This window comes from Brienomyrus brachyistius, chromosome 10, assembly GCF_023856365.1.
Source record: "Brienomyrus brachyistius isolate T26 chromosome 10, BBRACH_0.4, whole genome shotgun sequence".
NCBI classification, from domain to species: Eukaryota; Metazoa; Chordata; class Actinopteri; order Osteoglossiformes; family Mormyridae; genus Brienomyrus; species Brienomyrus brachyistius.
In genome coordinates this window covers 7,964,151-7,981,711 of record NC_064542.1, presented here as the reverse complement: position 1 = coordinate 7,981,711, position 17,561 = coordinate 7,964,151, and the positions used below count along the sequence as shown (strand labels likewise).

The 17,561-nt window shown below is 41.4% G+C and overlaps 1 protein-coding gene across 3 annotated transcripts in view; it reads right to left on the bottom strand.

The window, feature by feature from the left end:
- LOC125750481 (delta-sarcoglycan-like) overlaps nucleotides 1–17,561 on the bottom strand; it is a 78,942-nt gene that overhangs the window by 6,156 nt on the left and 55,225 nt on the right. For 2 of the 3 annotated variants that reach the window (XM_049028341.1, XM_049028342.1), the window contains exons 1-6: nucleotides 14,191–16,150; nucleotides 12,757–12,858; nucleotides 10,238–10,325; nucleotides 9,383–9,502; nucleotides 5,059–5,131; nucleotides 1,745–1,868 (exon numbers count right to left, since the gene is read on the bottom strand). In XM_049028341.1, coding sequence (XP_048884298.1) covers nucleotides 1,745–1,868; nucleotides 5,059–5,131; nucleotides 9,383–9,502; nucleotides 10,238–10,325; nucleotides 12,757–12,858; nucleotides 14,191–14,688 — 1,005 coding nt within the window. In that variant the 5' untranslated portion in view covers nucleotides 14,689–16,150. Of the gene's footprint in view, nucleotides 1–1,744; nucleotides 1,869–5,058; nucleotides 5,132–9,382; nucleotides 9,503–10,237; nucleotides 10,326–12,756; nucleotides 12,859–14,190; nucleotides 16,151–17,561 lie in introns of those variants that run through there. The other variant, XM_049028343.1, reaches the window with a different exon arrangement.

Sequence of the window (17,561 nt, the reverse complement as noted above, 5' to 3'; positions counted from 1 at the left end):
GGTGTGCATGTGAGAGTGAATGATGTATGAGTGTGCCCTGCGATGGGCTGGCCCCCCCATCCTGGGTTGTTCATTGCCTCGTGCCCATTGTTTCCGGGATAGGCACATCTGGGCTACTATAGTGTACAAACTAAGCAATAACTCACTCGTTGACCAAACAGCAGGAAATGAATGAACTGAACATTCTTAACAACACAGATAATCTACAAAACCAGTAAAACCAGTCCATTGCTCCCCCCAATAAACATACAACAAACTTACAGTCATAATGGAGTTTTTTGGCCCTCCCTGATACATTATATATCACTTATGAGAATGTTCTTAGTATATACCAGAGGTAGGCACACTGCGAAGAGCCAGTGTGTATGCAGGTTTTTGTGGTAACCTTTAGCTCAGCTGTTCAAACTAAGGTGTGAGGATTTTTCAGCTAATCTGTCCTTTAATTAGTAATCTAATTAGGAAGTTGCAGTGAAAACCTGCACACACTGCGGCCCTTTCTGGATAAGATTGGCTTCCCGTGGTATACGCTGCAAAATTTCTGTACTCATAACTACCCAAATACCTGAAACATGTTTAAACATGTTATTACATTAAAATACAGGTAAGAATGTATTAACTGTGTACGTTGCCATGGCTGTTTCCCTGACGCATCAGTCACTAAACCAGTGTTGATAATAACACGTGCCCTGATCTCTGCTAGCACGGGCTCTGGGTGAAATCCTCAATACAAAAAAAAGCATAACTAAGAGTTTACATTTCTGGATTTGCAGACGTATTTTTTGCAGGTGTCCTAAAAAGATGTTAAACAATTCAGCAAACATTTCACTGTATGCATAGTTCAGTCTTGTTGGGCAAGCATCCCAGTACTCAGTCAGGATGAAGGTATCAACAAGAAAAAATGCTTTGAACAGGTGGAGGAATATCTTCTGAAACTACTATTTTGTGTTGAGTCCATGTTGTTCAATATTAGCTATGTGTCTTCTTTGCATAAACTCAGTTACCAGATCTGCAAATATTGTTATGCATTTACTGTTTCCTGGAACTCTGAAGTTATTTTAATTGTATCAAAAATAACTGTAACTTTGCAGCGTGATATGAATCAACTGAATTTTGATTAGATATTTTTTTTTAAGTTACATCCAGCAATTAAATTAATCAGGCATACGAGCCAAAGAGTTCTCTGACAGCCCTATGTTTGTGTGCCCAAAATAATTACATGCTGCTTGCCTTCGGACGAACAATAGCAGTCGACTTGATGGAAGTTTTACCATCATATATATACCGTATATCCATAGATACTGAATATATTACGCATATATATTACGCATATATCACACACAAAATCCTACTACCCTCCTCCCAGAAGCCTTTGTATTTTCTATTTCAAAATGGTGAATATCTAAGGCAAATACTGCCAATCAAGGGCATAGGAGAGAGTTTGATATTGGGGGAGAGGGTTCACGTCCCCCCCCAGGACCTAGTCCCCTGTTACCGACTACCAAAAATGAGCCATCAGTCATGTTCATGTTGCTTTGCAGTGACATGTCCAAAAATCTGACTGATTTACATTGAACATGGCCAGTGATTCAACATTTCTGATAGAAGCAGAGAACCCATTCTACAAGCAGGGGTTCTGTGAAATTACTGTCAGTGTAGGTTCTGGGCAGTAGGGCTTTTACACTGACCAGGTGGTCAAGGTGGTGCTTTCTCCTAAAACAAGGACAATGATGACATGGTGCTGTACCTCTCCATCCTTTGACTCCAGACGCATTTCGCTTCTGCAGGTAGCCCTGATGTCTCCTGCTTCTGCCATTATCTGGACACCTTTTGGTGCCTCCATGTACAGTGATCTGGTTGGAGACTCCAGTCTGAAATGAAGACAGTGTGGGTCAATAGCCAGTCTATTTAAAACCACTCCTATTTCGACACAATAGCCCTAATACTCTATTAGTGCAGCGGTTTACAATGAAACCGAACAACTATGTGTGTTTTCTTGAAAACTTCAAAACTGATTACTTATAAGCTTACGAACAGTTAACAAACACCAAGAACTGTGCACCTTCGTTGACATAAAGTCATTTCAGTTTAAATCTTATTTTACCCTCTTTTTGTTCCCAAAAGAAATTAATTGCTTCCATCAAAGAACTTGTTATTTGTGCTATTGACTTTTGGTTTCTTATTAAATAGGTAAAACGTTTGTAGCCAATAGCAGCCTATGGGGGAGCCTACATCAGCCAAACACTCAAAGCAGCTTGGTTTGAGGCACTAGGGAACAAAATGATGAAGTTTCATTACATTGATGTGTCCAGAGTTAATGTGATAGTACCCACATGACCGGTGCATTTTTAGTCAAACGGGGTGGATATTAATATTACGCATATTAGGATGGTACAGGACTCAGCTACACAGGAGAAGATACTAATGACTGAATTTAAACTGGTTTAAGAGTGGATGAAATTAAAGACTTTCACACACGAACACATACAGTAGGCTGAGGGAATATCACTTATTGTCATGTACAGTGGTACCTTGGAACATGGTTCCAGAAGGCTGGCTGAGTTGCGATTTGGTCGAGGTCCAAGTCAAATTTCCCCATAATATATAATGTAAATGAATTTAATTTATTCCAAACCCCCAAATGATTGCCTATTTAAACCCATCAACCTACCTAAATAATGATAAAAAGCATTAACAATCAATATAAAACTAATACACACATGAAAAGCACACATACAAAAACGATAAACATGAAATAAATGACCGTCCCATTCTCTGAAGCGAGAGCAGGCACATGTGCGCCACCTTCAAGTGTCGCTATAATTTCCTTTCTACAGTTACTCTCATTACTTCCCTCATTGGTTTCTTAGGGGCTACGATTACTGAATCACTAAATGTACTATAGATAAAGCATGAAAAATTCACACCGAACACAGGAGCTTGGTCGAGAGGTACCCAGAGACTGACTGCGATTCATAGGCGTCAGCGTCCCAGTTGGTCCGCTTGGCTTTGTGTCAGCCAATGAGAGACGCGTCTCGATCCATACAAGTTTTAGGAGTTGTGTTTTGTCTTTAGGGCGGTATGGTGGTGCAGTGGCTAGCACTGTTGCCTCACACCTCAGGAACCCGGGTTCGAATCTCCACCTGGGTTACATGTGTGCGGAGTTTGCATGTTCTCCCCATGTTGTCGTGGGGTTTCCTTTGGGTTCTCTGATTTTCCTGCCTGTAGGAGTGCATGTGAGAGTGAATGGTGTGTGAGTGTGCCCTCCGATGGGCTGGCCCCCCATCCTGGGTTGTTCCCTGCCTCATGCCCATTGCTTCTGGGATAGGCTCCGGACCCAGTAGGATAAGAAAGCGGATGGATGTTTTGTGTTCTTGGTCGAGTTGCGGTTAGATTTTTCTCGACTGACCCGTTCGAGGTCTTTGACTATTATTACCTGGCAATATAACAGGTAACAGTAAAGGGGAACTATGTTTTATGCCAGTATATTTTCCAATTTAAAACTGCATTTTTTGTAGTATTTACTAAACAAACATTTAGAAAGACTGATTGACACATGATTTTTTTTTTTGTCTCTTAAGCCCCAATAAACTCTTACATTACCTCACGTTTGCATCTTAATACATGACGCCTGATTGTGCTCAGCTAGTGTGGATTCTTAATTTTTATGTCAATAATTTCAGACTAATCAATCGTGATTTGAGGATTTATAATGATCAGGCTTAATTAATTTTGATTATTATCCATAATGATCTGAAAATCACTTTGCATGGAACAATTGTTCACTGTAATTAGGCCACGGGTTTCTCATTCTAAGTAAGCCATAGGTTAGAGAGAGGCTCCTGGGCTCAGATCCCAGAAACGTGTATGTGAAGACTCACTGTTAGTGCACATCACAATCCTGTCCTATGAAAAAGCATCCCGGTGTTCTGAGAAGCCCTGTTCTGCCATACACCCAAACACTTCATATATTCAGTGAACAGCACTTCTGTTACAGCACCATATAAATTAACGTGATTGGTTGAGAATATATCACGCAGTGATATACCAAGTTTATAGAGGTGCAGGTAATCTTGAGGTTTGGAGGAAGAGTGAATTCACTCTGTGCCACATCTATTAGTATTTTCCTCTTTGTCTTTATATCCCTCAGTAAACTCATCTTAGAATATCGGCTATGAGTAAGTGAATCTTTCCACACGAGAAGGCCAAATGAAATACGTTGTCTCAGCTGCTTCATAAAATCCTTTGGTAAGGCCATTGAGGGACTGATCTCTGATAGCTTTTATTGCTCATTATTTACCCATAAATTAGCCCCGCCAGCCATGTCTTGTCAGCTCTCTAAAATCCATTTCTCCTTCCCCGCATCCAAGTTTGTTTTGGACGATGTGAAGGGGCTTTAATTGGATTGTGATGAGCACTGGGGCACTGATCTAAGCAGCAACTCATGTGCCAAGAACCCAGGGATAATACTTATAAGTTCACTGTAAACAAAAAGCTAAACATTTACGTTTTAAACTCTCAGCTGTATGCAAACTGCATGCAATGCAAAAGTCAGAAATTGGAACAAAAAAGTTCCCTGGTTCCCTGATTTATATCGTTTTGCATTATTTAATTTGTTTCGACTTTCTCTAAAAGGGAATCGTTAATTGCTGGTGTTGGAATAGTTCTGGTCAATTACCTCTTCAAAACTATTACTTCATAGAAAGTTGTGCTACAAGTTTTTGAAACGTCATTATCATATAATGCAAAGCACTAAATTTGGACACAAAATCAGAACATGGGCTTAAACCTTTGGGGAAGGAAAACGTGAGTCCATTAAGAGACGACAATCCAAATACCATAAACACACGCTTTACTCCCCTAAGACAAATACGACCGCTTAGTGTTACAGGCATTGATTTAGTTATATTCTCCTTTATCACATTCATTACATAGTTAAACTTACTATAAATACTTTGTGATGAAATCGGAATGAGGTAATATCTTGCCAAAGCACCAATACTTAAATGAATGAGTGCTATTCTGCGGTGAAGATGCTAACATGCTTATCGTTACCTTTACCTAAGCTCCTTAAAGGGCTCGGACCTGACGTGAGGCGTTTCTACAGAGTTGCTGAACACAGCGCCCTCAGCACCTGAAAACAAAGACAAAATATAAAGATTCACCATCACTGTCACTGTGGATTCAGTGCATGCAACCTCTGCTTTGACAGTTACCGAATGGTGAGTTAATGTTCGCTTGTCGAGGAATCCCATCCTCGGCTTCGCTATGCTTTTTTAAGAATGACAGTAAGGCAGCAGCTTGTACTGCTGCGGTTCTTCCTCATTTTTATTTAATCATCATTTTTTCTCTTGTTGACGTTTCTGAAACATTAAAATGTACTGTAACGGGCACAGTGTTCAAAGAGAGAGAAAAAAATCACTAAAAATATCTGTCTACCCTAAAACATTCTTGCAAATCTGATAGACTTAAACCTCATTTCGATATAAATTGTATCAATATGATGGTAAAAATGAATCTGACATATTTAGCAGGAGGGTATGATGTATATCGCACTGTCCTTTCAAACTGCCAGGCAGTGGACTGGCGGACAGAAAGTGAACAGTTTGCTGTGCTCTGCAGCCACAGACTGGGATTTGACAGCGCAGTGGGGAATCTGCATAACGATTCCACTTAGACCGGTCTTCCCCAATCCGGTCCTCTGAGATCCACAGATGCTTTTTTTCCTCTCTCCCAGCTCCCTGCCAGACTGTCTGTGGGTCCCCAAGGACCGCGTGGGGAAACAATGACTTATGCCGCATTCCATTTGGACTCGTTACTGACATTCCGTAACTGACTTGTAACAGTCATTCCAAGCTCCTACTGTGTTATTCGTGGCTGCTATTTATGGACATATACAATACTGCTGTAGTGTTTTTATGTGCAAAATTCCACATAATGTCTTGATATCAACTGGTATTGCTAATAATGCCTAATAATGAACCAGGCTAGAGCTGGGGCCTCTTTCAGGAAGCCAGATTTCTTGCTTAGATGGATAACTTTTCAGATTTAAGGTGGTTTGGACTAAATGCAAGTGAATGAAGATAAAGGCCTTTTAAACTGGGGTACTTTAAATCCAACAAGTTATCTGGCTAAGCTGGAAATCCCACTGTTTGAATCATATCCCTAGTGAGGCTAAATGGCTTTCTGACTCGCACTGGAACGCAGTTAACTCAGGTGTGACAGAATTGTCAGCCACGACCTCTGAGCTAAATGCAACGCAGCAACAGATAAACTGTCAGACATACAAATACAGAAAAAAATCAACTATTTTTTTGTAAAAATAATTAAAATGCATTACTATATGACATAAACGTATATTAGGAACCTTATTCTGTACATAATATATTGGTGTTATTATTTCATACAGTACAGCCATCCAAGCCAGACACAGCTATAAACATATGGCCAAAACCGCAGGGATTCACTGTGCATTTCCCTGTTTCATATATCATTCTGTTCTGAGTTGAATTGAAATAAATATATCTGGAGAATTATACGTAACCATTGTCTTGTTTTGTCTCAACCTTTTTTGTAATGCACTGCATGCATGTGAGCACTGATGACCGAAGACAAACTCCCTGTACCTGCATGTGTGAAGACACTGTGCTGAATTGAACCTCATCCTGATTCTGGTACTGCAGTGTTCTGTTGTTTCACCAATTTCACCAAATTGCTGTTCTCTCTCCCGTAAAAACGAAAACAGTATTTTGCTTCGCTTTTCCTCCACTGGATTTCTGATTTTGTATTGGGAACATGGGGATCTGACATAAAACTAATCGCAGCTGCTTATTCCCAGCCAGCAGGAAGAAATTTTACTCTTAATTTTCTTGCCACAGACATACAGTAGAAAAATAAACTTGACTGATATGCAACCTGCTTGTAGTATTTATCAATAGACATACATAAAAAAACAGACACCTATAAACAGAATGAGTCTAGTATACATCACATAAACATTTTGCTGAGGACTGCGAGCAGGTACACATGAAATCTTCGCTAATGATATAGTGAACTGAGCATCACCTTGATTACAAGACCCAGACTCCCCAGTGAACCCTTTCATGTAAATAGAAAGTCATGTGATTTAATATGAGTCTTAGTACAATGCACTTTTAGCACTTTTTAATGTACGGAAAAAAAAACGACGTCAGCTGTAGCTCGTTGTTGCTTAATTATATTATCACAGCTCACAAACCCATGATACACAGCAAACAATCAATAGCTAACAAGGCAAATCTAACCTGAGCTGAGAGATGCGACTTCAGCATTCTGGTCCTACATGAGACAGGCACAACAAACCTGACATTATTTATTTGCTCCTACGCCACCCGAGGCCTGAAAAAATCCAGGTATGAAAGCCTCACACCAGATGCATGAAGATTCGAACAAGTCTGTGAGGACTGTGAGGCTGATCTCCAGTCGGACTTCTTCACAATAAGATTCTGGCAACCAGACAAGTTAGAATTGACTTTCCTTGGTTGTGACACCAGAAGTAGATGAAGATAAAGAGTTACGCCGGTCAAAGGTGCAATGCATCATTGTATTCTTCACCATACATGATGTTGCACTGTTTTGTCAAAAGAAGACAGGCAAGCAGTGATAACGTTTAAACCCACATCAATACAGAGTCAAAGTGGCACAGTGACACAGAGAAATAGGCACATTGTCACTGGGAGTCAGTTACGTTTCACTCACAATGGATGTGTATGATAACAATAATGACGACATCCAAGTCTTATATCACGATGATCGTGTTCATTCAGTGTTTATCACACATTTGCAAAAAGAACTTGTCTAATGCATATAGAGAAAAAGCTTCTGTCTCAAAACAAAGAGAGTATTGTGGAGTGAGGGAGACCATACATTTGAGAAATGCATCTTTTATTTGGGTTGTTATGCCAAAGCCCTGTTTCCCTTCTTGGTTAACAGTGTTATTAAAACTACAAGTGAAAGTTTACGGAATTCATGCATTTTTTTCGCTTTGTTTCTCCATGTATCTCAAAAGCACTGAAATGAAATGCGATTGCTGACTGAAAAATTGTGCTGACCTATATAGTATTGCCAAGAGCTCTGTATTTATTCATTTTTACAAAAACATGTTATAAGCAGTTTATTTCATCCCGTACCAAATACCGATCACATTAAACGGCTCTCAATGAAAATAAACGATGTCACAGATGGGTGTCATGGTGACGCGGGGAGCAGAGCTGTCACCTCCGATCTCACGCTAGGATGTGCAGTTTGTAGCTTCTGCATGGTTTTACCGCAGCCACTATCCTCCTGCTTTCCAAAGAAATGCTATTACTGAACTGGCTTTTCCAAACTGCGCCCACTGCATGGGTGTGTATTCCGTGATGGATTAGCATCCCGTACAGGGTGCCCTGTGTTTGGTGCCCTGTGCGGCCTGAGCTGGGCTCCAGGCCCACCCTGGCCCTGTACCGCGTACATTATGATATTATTAATGACATAAAGGTTTTTGGAAATAACACAAGGTCTTGCAAGCTTTGATTTGATTTCTTAAGATGAATGCGTCTCCTCTAACCAGCAGAAAAATACTGTCAGATGCATCATTGAGTCAGATGAGAAGAGCACTGGTCAGTGAAGATTTGCATCAATGTGATGAGGTTGGTCATGAGTTTGAAGTGCATAACAGGTAATACAGCATTAGTGAGTTATTGCAGCAGTAGATAATATGGGAAAAAACCTATATTCAAGCATCTGGGCGCTAAAACAGTAGATAAAATAACAAATTGTTAAGGGTATCGGCTCCACTGCCGGGATCTCAGACCGCAGCATGACTCTGTGTGTTCGGTTAGTGTGTTCTCCTCCTGTCATTCAGGTTTCCGTTAATCGTCCAAAGATACAGTATGCAGTGCAAACTTTTTATTTTCATATTTTACTTTTTTTGCTTTTAAATCTATTTTTTTAATCAGGTTTTAATCATATTATTGATTTCTATTATGACATGTTTTGAATTTTTTTGACATATTTTTTACTGAATTTTCTTTGTATTTTGAATGACTGTAGTGTACAAAAGGCGCCATATACTGTAGATAAACATGCCCCACCTTGCCTAACTGGGATCTCTAACTTGTCTTTGTAAGATGAACTGATATAAATATTGTGAAAAATCCCGGTATATTTCGCGAGTAATGAAATTTGTCATTGGATAGACTGACACTGAATCATCAAAGCAATTCTGCATGTGCCAGAATAAGACCTGATAGCCTGGATCATTAAAAAAGGAAGATTGCGAACCAGATTATCCACAGTGGCAGCCTATATGATCAGAGTGCTGCATGGCCTCCTCATGTTACCTTTGATCTTGGCCTACATGACATACCGGGGACTCGCAGCTTCTCAGCTCCAACCACGACTTCATGGGCATCTGCAGAAAACAGCAGCTTCCCAGTGTTCGATTTCACCTCAAGCAGCTTGCAACAGGCGTGGATTCCACTGGATCCTGTAAAGGGTGCAGTTTCACACAAGAAATACAGAATGAGCCCAAAGGTATGGGGACAAAGTAAATCCTTATATATTACAGGGCTGTTGTTCTTACAAAATCAGCCGCATGAAGAATTTAAGAAAAAAAAAATTGTTCTCATTCATTCAATGGAAAATTTTCACTTTTTGAAATTGCTATAGAGCAAACAGCAAAATAAATTGACTCTAACTTTCCTTGTCAACCTCAGCATGTTGGAGTGAGTCCATGCTGACTACTCACTGAGCCACTTAATCTCCTTAGCCAATAATCGAGACAAATAACTCAAATGGCGCAGTGGTGTGAGATCTAAGTGCTTATACCGTACAGGGCCTTTTGAAAGGAAAACAAATGGTTCTATTTTGTGCCACTATTCACCCAGAAAGCTACAAAATGGTTACAATTTATGAAAGCAGGCAGTTTAAACAGTTTGTGATCAATTGATGTATCAGTAAATGTGTACAGTATGTAAATGTAAATGTAAATACAATCTTAAATGTTGGGTATGAAAAGGGTAATGCAGAACACAAATATGTTTACTGTGTGGCCAGGAGGTAAGAGAATAAAACAGAGAAAGAACAGAATTTATGCAAAGTCAATCAAAATAATGGTGGCTGTAGATTTTGTATTTCGTAAACTGAAACAGTAATGAATGGTATGCACAGGCAATATATAAAATAACTGTGGCTGCATGCTATTTAATTTTTTCCGCCTTACCTGCTACCAGCTGTGTGACTGCCCTATTTTTCCCATCTAGGATGTTGATAGATACATTTTTGGAAGATTGGAGGAACAGCGGACTGCCCTGTTGAGACAACAGATTTTAAAACACAGAATTGGAATAATTTGGTGCAGACTGGGAACTGAACAGAAAATATACATATGAATTTATACAATTTATACTGCAGGTACAAAGCTGAACTACACCCAGGACAGGAAGCCAGTCTATCACAGGGGACGTCCAGTCACACTCTATAGGCAAATTATATGCAGCAGTTAGTCTAACTGTGTATCTCTGAACTGTGGGAGGAGACCCACACACACAGGGAAAACATATAAGCACAGAGCAGAGGTGGGATTTGAACCAATAACCCTGCAGCTGTCAGGCCACCATGCTGACCACAATATATCATGTATTAGATAACTACTGCTTATTTTCTGAATGCGAAGTGTTAAACAGAGATATAAAGTTTTCCTTATGGAATTATTCAGTAGACGACTGAATAAAAATTCAACAGGGTTACTGCTGTCCTCACAATATCTTATAGCACAATCCATTGCTGAATGGTCCAGTGCTAACAGAAGAACGCTAAATAAATATGCTGACTGTAAATTTTGCTGTATCATCAAACCCAGTTCTGTACTCTGCTGTTCTCTTTGGAAGTTTTTGTTTTCCCAAAACAAAAGGATGGATCTTATACTGTATAGAGACGTTTTTAAATTGAAAACACCGTGGAAAGAATGGCACGGATTGTGAGTGCATTGTGCACCTGCTACGTAGCTTTAGACATTATGTCACAAAATTTTGACATGAATCAGTTTCTGCTAAATAATCCCTAATAATCTCTGACCACACATTTGGTTCATGACGTTTTTTCATAACTTAATACAGCCCTATTTAACCAGTTTTACCGTAAATACCCATAATCTGACATACACTTATTCATTGGTTAAATATTCCTATTTTACTACATACAAAAAGTACATCGGACACAGTCTGCATGTCAGTGAACTGCACAGTTTCTTCCACAGTAATCCCACTTGCCTGCTGATCCCAGCACTTCTTACTGGCCTGTTACGATGTGCATGTGCAACACCAGAGCACTACTCGTGCTCCTGACCCTAATTCCTTTTCATTATTCATACGACGGCATTGGCTGCTATTAAAATCTCTAGATACATAGACAGCAATATGATAATAAATGGCAAATGAGAAAATTCCCACAAATATTTGGCTTCAGTTTGTTGAGTCTCCTCTGTGAACAGCCGCTTGTGTAAGAGCTGAGAGCTGCGGCGGCTGCCGGATCAGGGCATCGGGGTCTCGCTGGAGCGAGAGGCCTGACGTTTGTACTTCCTGCTGCAGCCTTACCAGCTGTGCAGTGATGGATTCAAAGTTCTGTGGTTCACACCTAGATGATGCACCTGTACCTGAATCTTCTCATAATTCTGCCGTATGCAGCCACTGGGAACATGCAGTGTCCTACTGGTACCTGTAGACTAGAACTTCCTGCAGTCACTCCCGTACACAGCCACTGGGGGCATGCAGTGTCCTACTGGTGCCTGCAGACCAGAACGTCCTGCAGTCATCCCTGTACGCAGCCACTGGGGACATGCAGTGTCCTACTGGTGCCTGCAGACCAGAACGTCCTGCAGTCACCCCTGTACGCAGCCACTGGGGACATGCAGTGTCCTACTGGTGCCTGCAGACCAGAACGTCCTGCAGTCACCCCTGTACGCAGCCACTGGGGACATGCAGTGTCCTACTGGTGCCTGCAGACCAGAACGTCCTGCAGTCACCCCTGTATGCAGCCACTGGGGACATGCAGTGTCCTTACGGTTGCTGCTTATGGTTTCCTGTTGGACGTCGCGATTTTGCAGAGTTCGATGAGTCCCTGGGTCAACGGGGGGAGGCTTGCATTTCACTTCTTTAACCAATCACAGTCTTCATCGTATAACATCACTGCATTAGTCTGTTTTTTTCCCTCATTTTCAAACCCAAGGCTTCCATCCATCAGCACAGGAGCGGCGTGTGGCTCCGTAGGTTAAGCCTCTGTGTCTGATTGCAAGGGTGCTGGTTCAAGCCAGTTATTTGTTATTATTAATAGTAGTAGTGTTATTATTAACAATAGTAGTATTATTATTATTATCGCTACTTCTACTGCTAATATTATCATCATGAAAGGCACACCCTTAGATTGCTCTGTATTTTACGGAGTCTTTGCAGGTAAGTATATTGCTATGTTTTGTATCTGTGACATGTCCCTTAACAAAAGGCTGACACAATAAAACAGGTACTTCACAGAAAACCCTGGTTTTAGTTAATGTGGTGATGGCATACAACAAACACTGTGATTAATTAAAGACGTTAAATGCAAGCCCCTCCCTTCTTGACCCAGGGACACGTCAAACTCTGCAAAACCAAGACATGTGCTTCCTGTCATGGCGGCTGTAGTGTAAGTGTGCGCTGTAAGTGACAGTATTAACCTTACCCTGAAAAATACAGTTCTTCTACTTACTGGTCTTGACTGGATTTCTTTGGCATAGAGGGGTCGAAGGAATTCTGAGTCCCCATTAAGTTCCAGACCAGTCTTTGTAATTCTTAAATGTCCCATACCTTCCTGTGACAAATAATATAAAACAAAAGTGATCGTTATAACCAATGTATTTCTATATTTTGTTTCATATACAATAACTCAATAGAGGGAATGTGAATAGCAGAATGTGAACAGCAGAATGTGAATAGCATAACATGAATAGCAGGACGTGAATAGCAGAAGGTGAATAGCAGAAGGTGAATAGCATAACATGAATAGCAGGACGTGAATAGCAGAAGGTGAATAGCAGAAGGTGAATAGTAAAACATGAATAGCAGAAGGTGAATAGCAAAACATGAATAGCAGAATGTGAATAGCAGAACGTGACTAACAGAACGTGAATAGCATCTATAAGGAATGCAGATCTGGATGACCAGTCAGAGTAAAGATTTCAGTGTAGAGTGTAGACATTTGTGGGCAGCTTAACTCCAGATATGAATTATAGGTTTACAGCTGTTGTTCTGTATATTATTACTCCTTAGCCTTCCTTAGACATCCCGTCTGTGTTGTTAACTACCTGACTTCTTGATGTTCTTCTAAGATTTTTACAAAGGTTGTGACCATTAAAGGCATGGTCTGTGACTGAGTCTGAACAGGTCAGACACATGCATAAGTGTTATTATGAAATATTGATTTGTATATTTATTTTTACAGAGAAATATGACAAACCAAAATGTGTAAAAAAAATCACAAGATTTGCATTGAACCAATAACAAATAATGATCCTTGCCTTACAGTGTAAAGATACATTTTTTTTGTCATTACAACTTAAAACACACTGGAAAGGATGCCAGTGCAAAATACCATGATGCACAATTTCATTCACTCTGTATTCTCATGCCCTTAATATTTTACGTTATATTTTTGAACAATGTGCAACTAAATATTTATTTACATTAAGCTTTGTTGTTGGTGTGAGAATGATCTCCCAAGCAGAGGATGTATACTGTATGTGATGCTACTTTAAATATAAAGGAGGAAGGCATCTGCAATGTAGGTACAATCAGCCCGAATAAGTGTTAGGGACATTTTCCAAACAGAAGGAGCTTCTTTCATGATTTTAAGCATCTCACTGTCACTTTTTTAGTGCATGCAAGGGTTAAATCAGCCTCAGAGAAGAGGGGAGCCCTGTGAGGTAGAGGAGGGGCTGAAAAAGCTGCTCTTTATGTTAGTTTATTAGTTACCATGTTTATTAGAATCTTAAAGATGAAGTATGTTCAGTTTGTCACACATTCATGCGTTAAAATATCAATTTATTCATGGATCACTTCTTACACACCAATTAACTCTAACGGAGTCTAGCTATAGCAAATTTTTGGCAGCAGTATGGTAAGGGAAATAAGTCAAAATACGCACCTCGCTCCAGCAGGTGTGACTTGGACATAAGGAGGCGGAGCTGGGCTCCAGCAAGATGTGATTTGGACGTAAGGAGGCGGAGCTGGGCTCCAGCAAAGTGTGCTTTGGCGATAAGGAGGCGGAGCTGGGCTCCAGAAAGGTGTGATTTGGCGATAAGGAGGCGGAGCTGGGCTCCAGCAAGGTGTGATTTGGACATAAGGAGGCGGAGCTGGGCTCCAGCAAGGTGTGATTTGGCGATAAGGAGGCGGAGCTGGGCTCCAGCAAAGTGTGCTTTGGCGATAAGGAGGCGGAGCTGGGCTCCAGCAAGGTGTGATTTGGCGATAAGGAGGCGGAGCTGGGCTCCAGCAAGGTGTGATTTGGACGTAAGGAGGCAGAGCTGCACTCCAGCAAGGTCCGATTTGGACACAAGGAGGCGGAGCTGGGCTGCATCAAGGTCTGATCCGGTTGGCTCCATCTATTCAAACCCCGAATGCACGCCACAGACACACTAAACGTCATGGCTTTCCTTGTGGCTGAGAATGAAGTCCCTTTACACCCATGAATACAAGGGAGAGGTAAGGCAATATTTTGAGCCGGTTCAAACAGAAAACCAATTTAAATTAAAACAGTTCAGACAATCCAGTTTGGAGGCTTTTATCTGCACCATTTCAAATTGTCTTCTGAATTGTTCTCTGTATCCTGTCAGCAAAGTCAGCAGAAGCGTTGTAACATTGCCAGAGTTCACTGTATCAGGCTGTTATGCGCTTTTGGCAAGACTTGTTCAGAACAAAGGATTGCCCATTGATGTTTATTCTGAATAGCGTACTTTTTGTTTTTCCAAAAATACTTTGTTAACTTTATGGGTAGCAGTATAAAAGACTGCCTTCCTGTTGACCGTCAGCCTACAGCAGTGTTTCCCAATCCCGTCCTTGGGGACAGTACACATTTGGAATGCCTGGGAGGAAGCAAAAACGCGGACCATCTGTGGATCCCCAAGGACCCGACTAGGAAACACTGGCCTACAGCAAACGCTTACAACTTTCAAACAATAACAGGAAAAGGAGCCAAAGGCTTTTGTTGGTGTCCTCCAGAATGCCTTGGACCCAAGGATGTTTTTGACACTTTTCGTGCCAGCAGATCGAGCCGCCAGAGTTAGGATATGACAGCTTCAGTGCACTCAAGTGCTCCCAAGCAGACACTGTACGCCACTGAAAATCAGCCAACCTCTGCTTTATCCTTCACGTTCATGCACCATCGAAAGCTAAACTGATTTACCGTCTCCTAAGAAAGCTGCCACTGCACCCTTTGATATTTATGTTGAGCAAAGTGAAGGTTTGACATGTTCTCTACTCTGCAGAGATCTTAAATGCCACAAAGACAAAGACAAAATTCTATTCATCTAAATTCCAATCATACGACACAGTTGTGCCCAGCAGGGTGATGTCTTGGTATTTGGTCACCTAGTCTGCCCAGAATTCACAGCGTCGGCTGCCTTTTTGGGTGACGAATTCTTGTCTTTGCAACAGAATGAATGTACAACCATTACACAACTTAGAAGTTTCAGAGTTTGTTTTGCACACAAGCGGACGGATGGTTTTGCATGGATTCTATTTCAGCTCCCCTGAAACATCCATCCATCCATCCATTTTCCAAACCGCTTATCCTATTGGGTCGCGGGGGGTCCGGAGCCTATCCCGGAATCAATGGGCACGAGGCAGGGAACAACCCAGGATGGGGGGCCAGCCCATCGCAGGGCACACTCACACACCATGCACTCACACATGCACACCTACGGGCAATTCAGCAACTCCAATTAGCCTCAGCATGTTTTTGGACTGTGGGGGGAAACCGGAGTACCCGGAGGAAACCCCACGACGACACGGGGAGAACATGCAAACTCCGCACACATGTGACCCAGGCGGAGACTCGAACCCGGGTCCCAGAGGTGTGAGGCGACAGTGCTAACCACTGCACCACCATGCCGCCCATTCCCCTGAAACAGAAAAAAATAAAAAAAATAAAAACAAAAAGCAGGAAAACTGAGAATGTTAGTCAGGTGATTCTGAATTTTATTTAAAAGACAACTGGAAAAACACAAAAGCTCTATACAATAATTTTAGAGGAATTACATTTTAGCAAGAATAACTGGTCCAAGATGAAATGTTTGTGCTTTGGAAAACTCAGAGTAAAAGGCGGAATGCCTTCACTGCCAGAGACTGTCCCTGAATAAGCTGTATATCTGCCTGACAAAGCTCTCCAACTATACTGTAGACTGACTGTCTGCTAACTTATGGCTCCAGCAAGAGGGTCACACTGTAACCACAGATGCGTTTCAGTTTTCATTCTTCGTCAGTATAAAAGATACAGACATCGGTCAGCCCCACTGATGTTCAGCCTCGAGGCGCTGATGCAGTGTCACACGACCCTCTCTTAGGGTGTTTCTTAATACCAAGTATGCAAAGATCATACTTGTGGTCTTGGTAAGAGCGGTCTTGTTAACCCGCGTTACAGGAATGAACTCTGGTTGCAATGAATCTTTGGATCGGTCTTGTTTGGCCGAGATGTAATCGATGGATCCTTGATATTTGGTGTGGGTCAAGAACTATTTTTGCTATCCTCTGTACTTCTGTTCTTAGTGTCAGAACTGTATTTCGGCAATGTAAGATCAGGAATGACAGGTACAAAAGAACGCAAGTATGGTCAAGTATGCAGATTGAGGAACAGTCTTGAGCTTCCCTACAGTCTCAGAGAATGCCATCCCACATCTCAGTATTGTTCCAGAAATCAGCCAAGCCATCTGTCCCCTTGGATCTAATCCTTGGACCACTTCTTCAGCATGTCTCCCCAGATCTCTCTCCATTCATCTTCCTGATTAATATCAGGCTGTCCCATGAAACTCGAGCTCAGATCCACTACAGATTCTCACTTCTGCCTTTTCTCTCTCACTTTCCTAAAGAAGACAGTTTCGCTTACCCCTTTAAATAACCTTCTCACCCGGACCTGTCCATATCTATCATCTAGCCGTTAGTCAGCCACCACTTTGTTCCGGTGCTCCTAAACCTGGCACTATCGACCCTTTATAAAAAATTTATAATTCCGGATGGGTTATAAAGAGCACTGTTGATATGGAGCACAGTGTTTTCAGAACACTATGCCTAATCTGCAATTTTACCATATCCATGACACTATCTTTAAGGGCCTGATTTAGGGCCCTATTCTAAGAGGCCTCAGACATCATACACACATTCCTCCTAGCATGAGACAGACGCAGTTGTCATTTTCCCATGCAACACCCATGTTGATTAAATGGCAAATGTACTTGCACCCATCTGACCGTCCGTGGGTGCGGGGGCCAGGTTCATTATTGGTGCATTGCAATTATGAGGGATTGC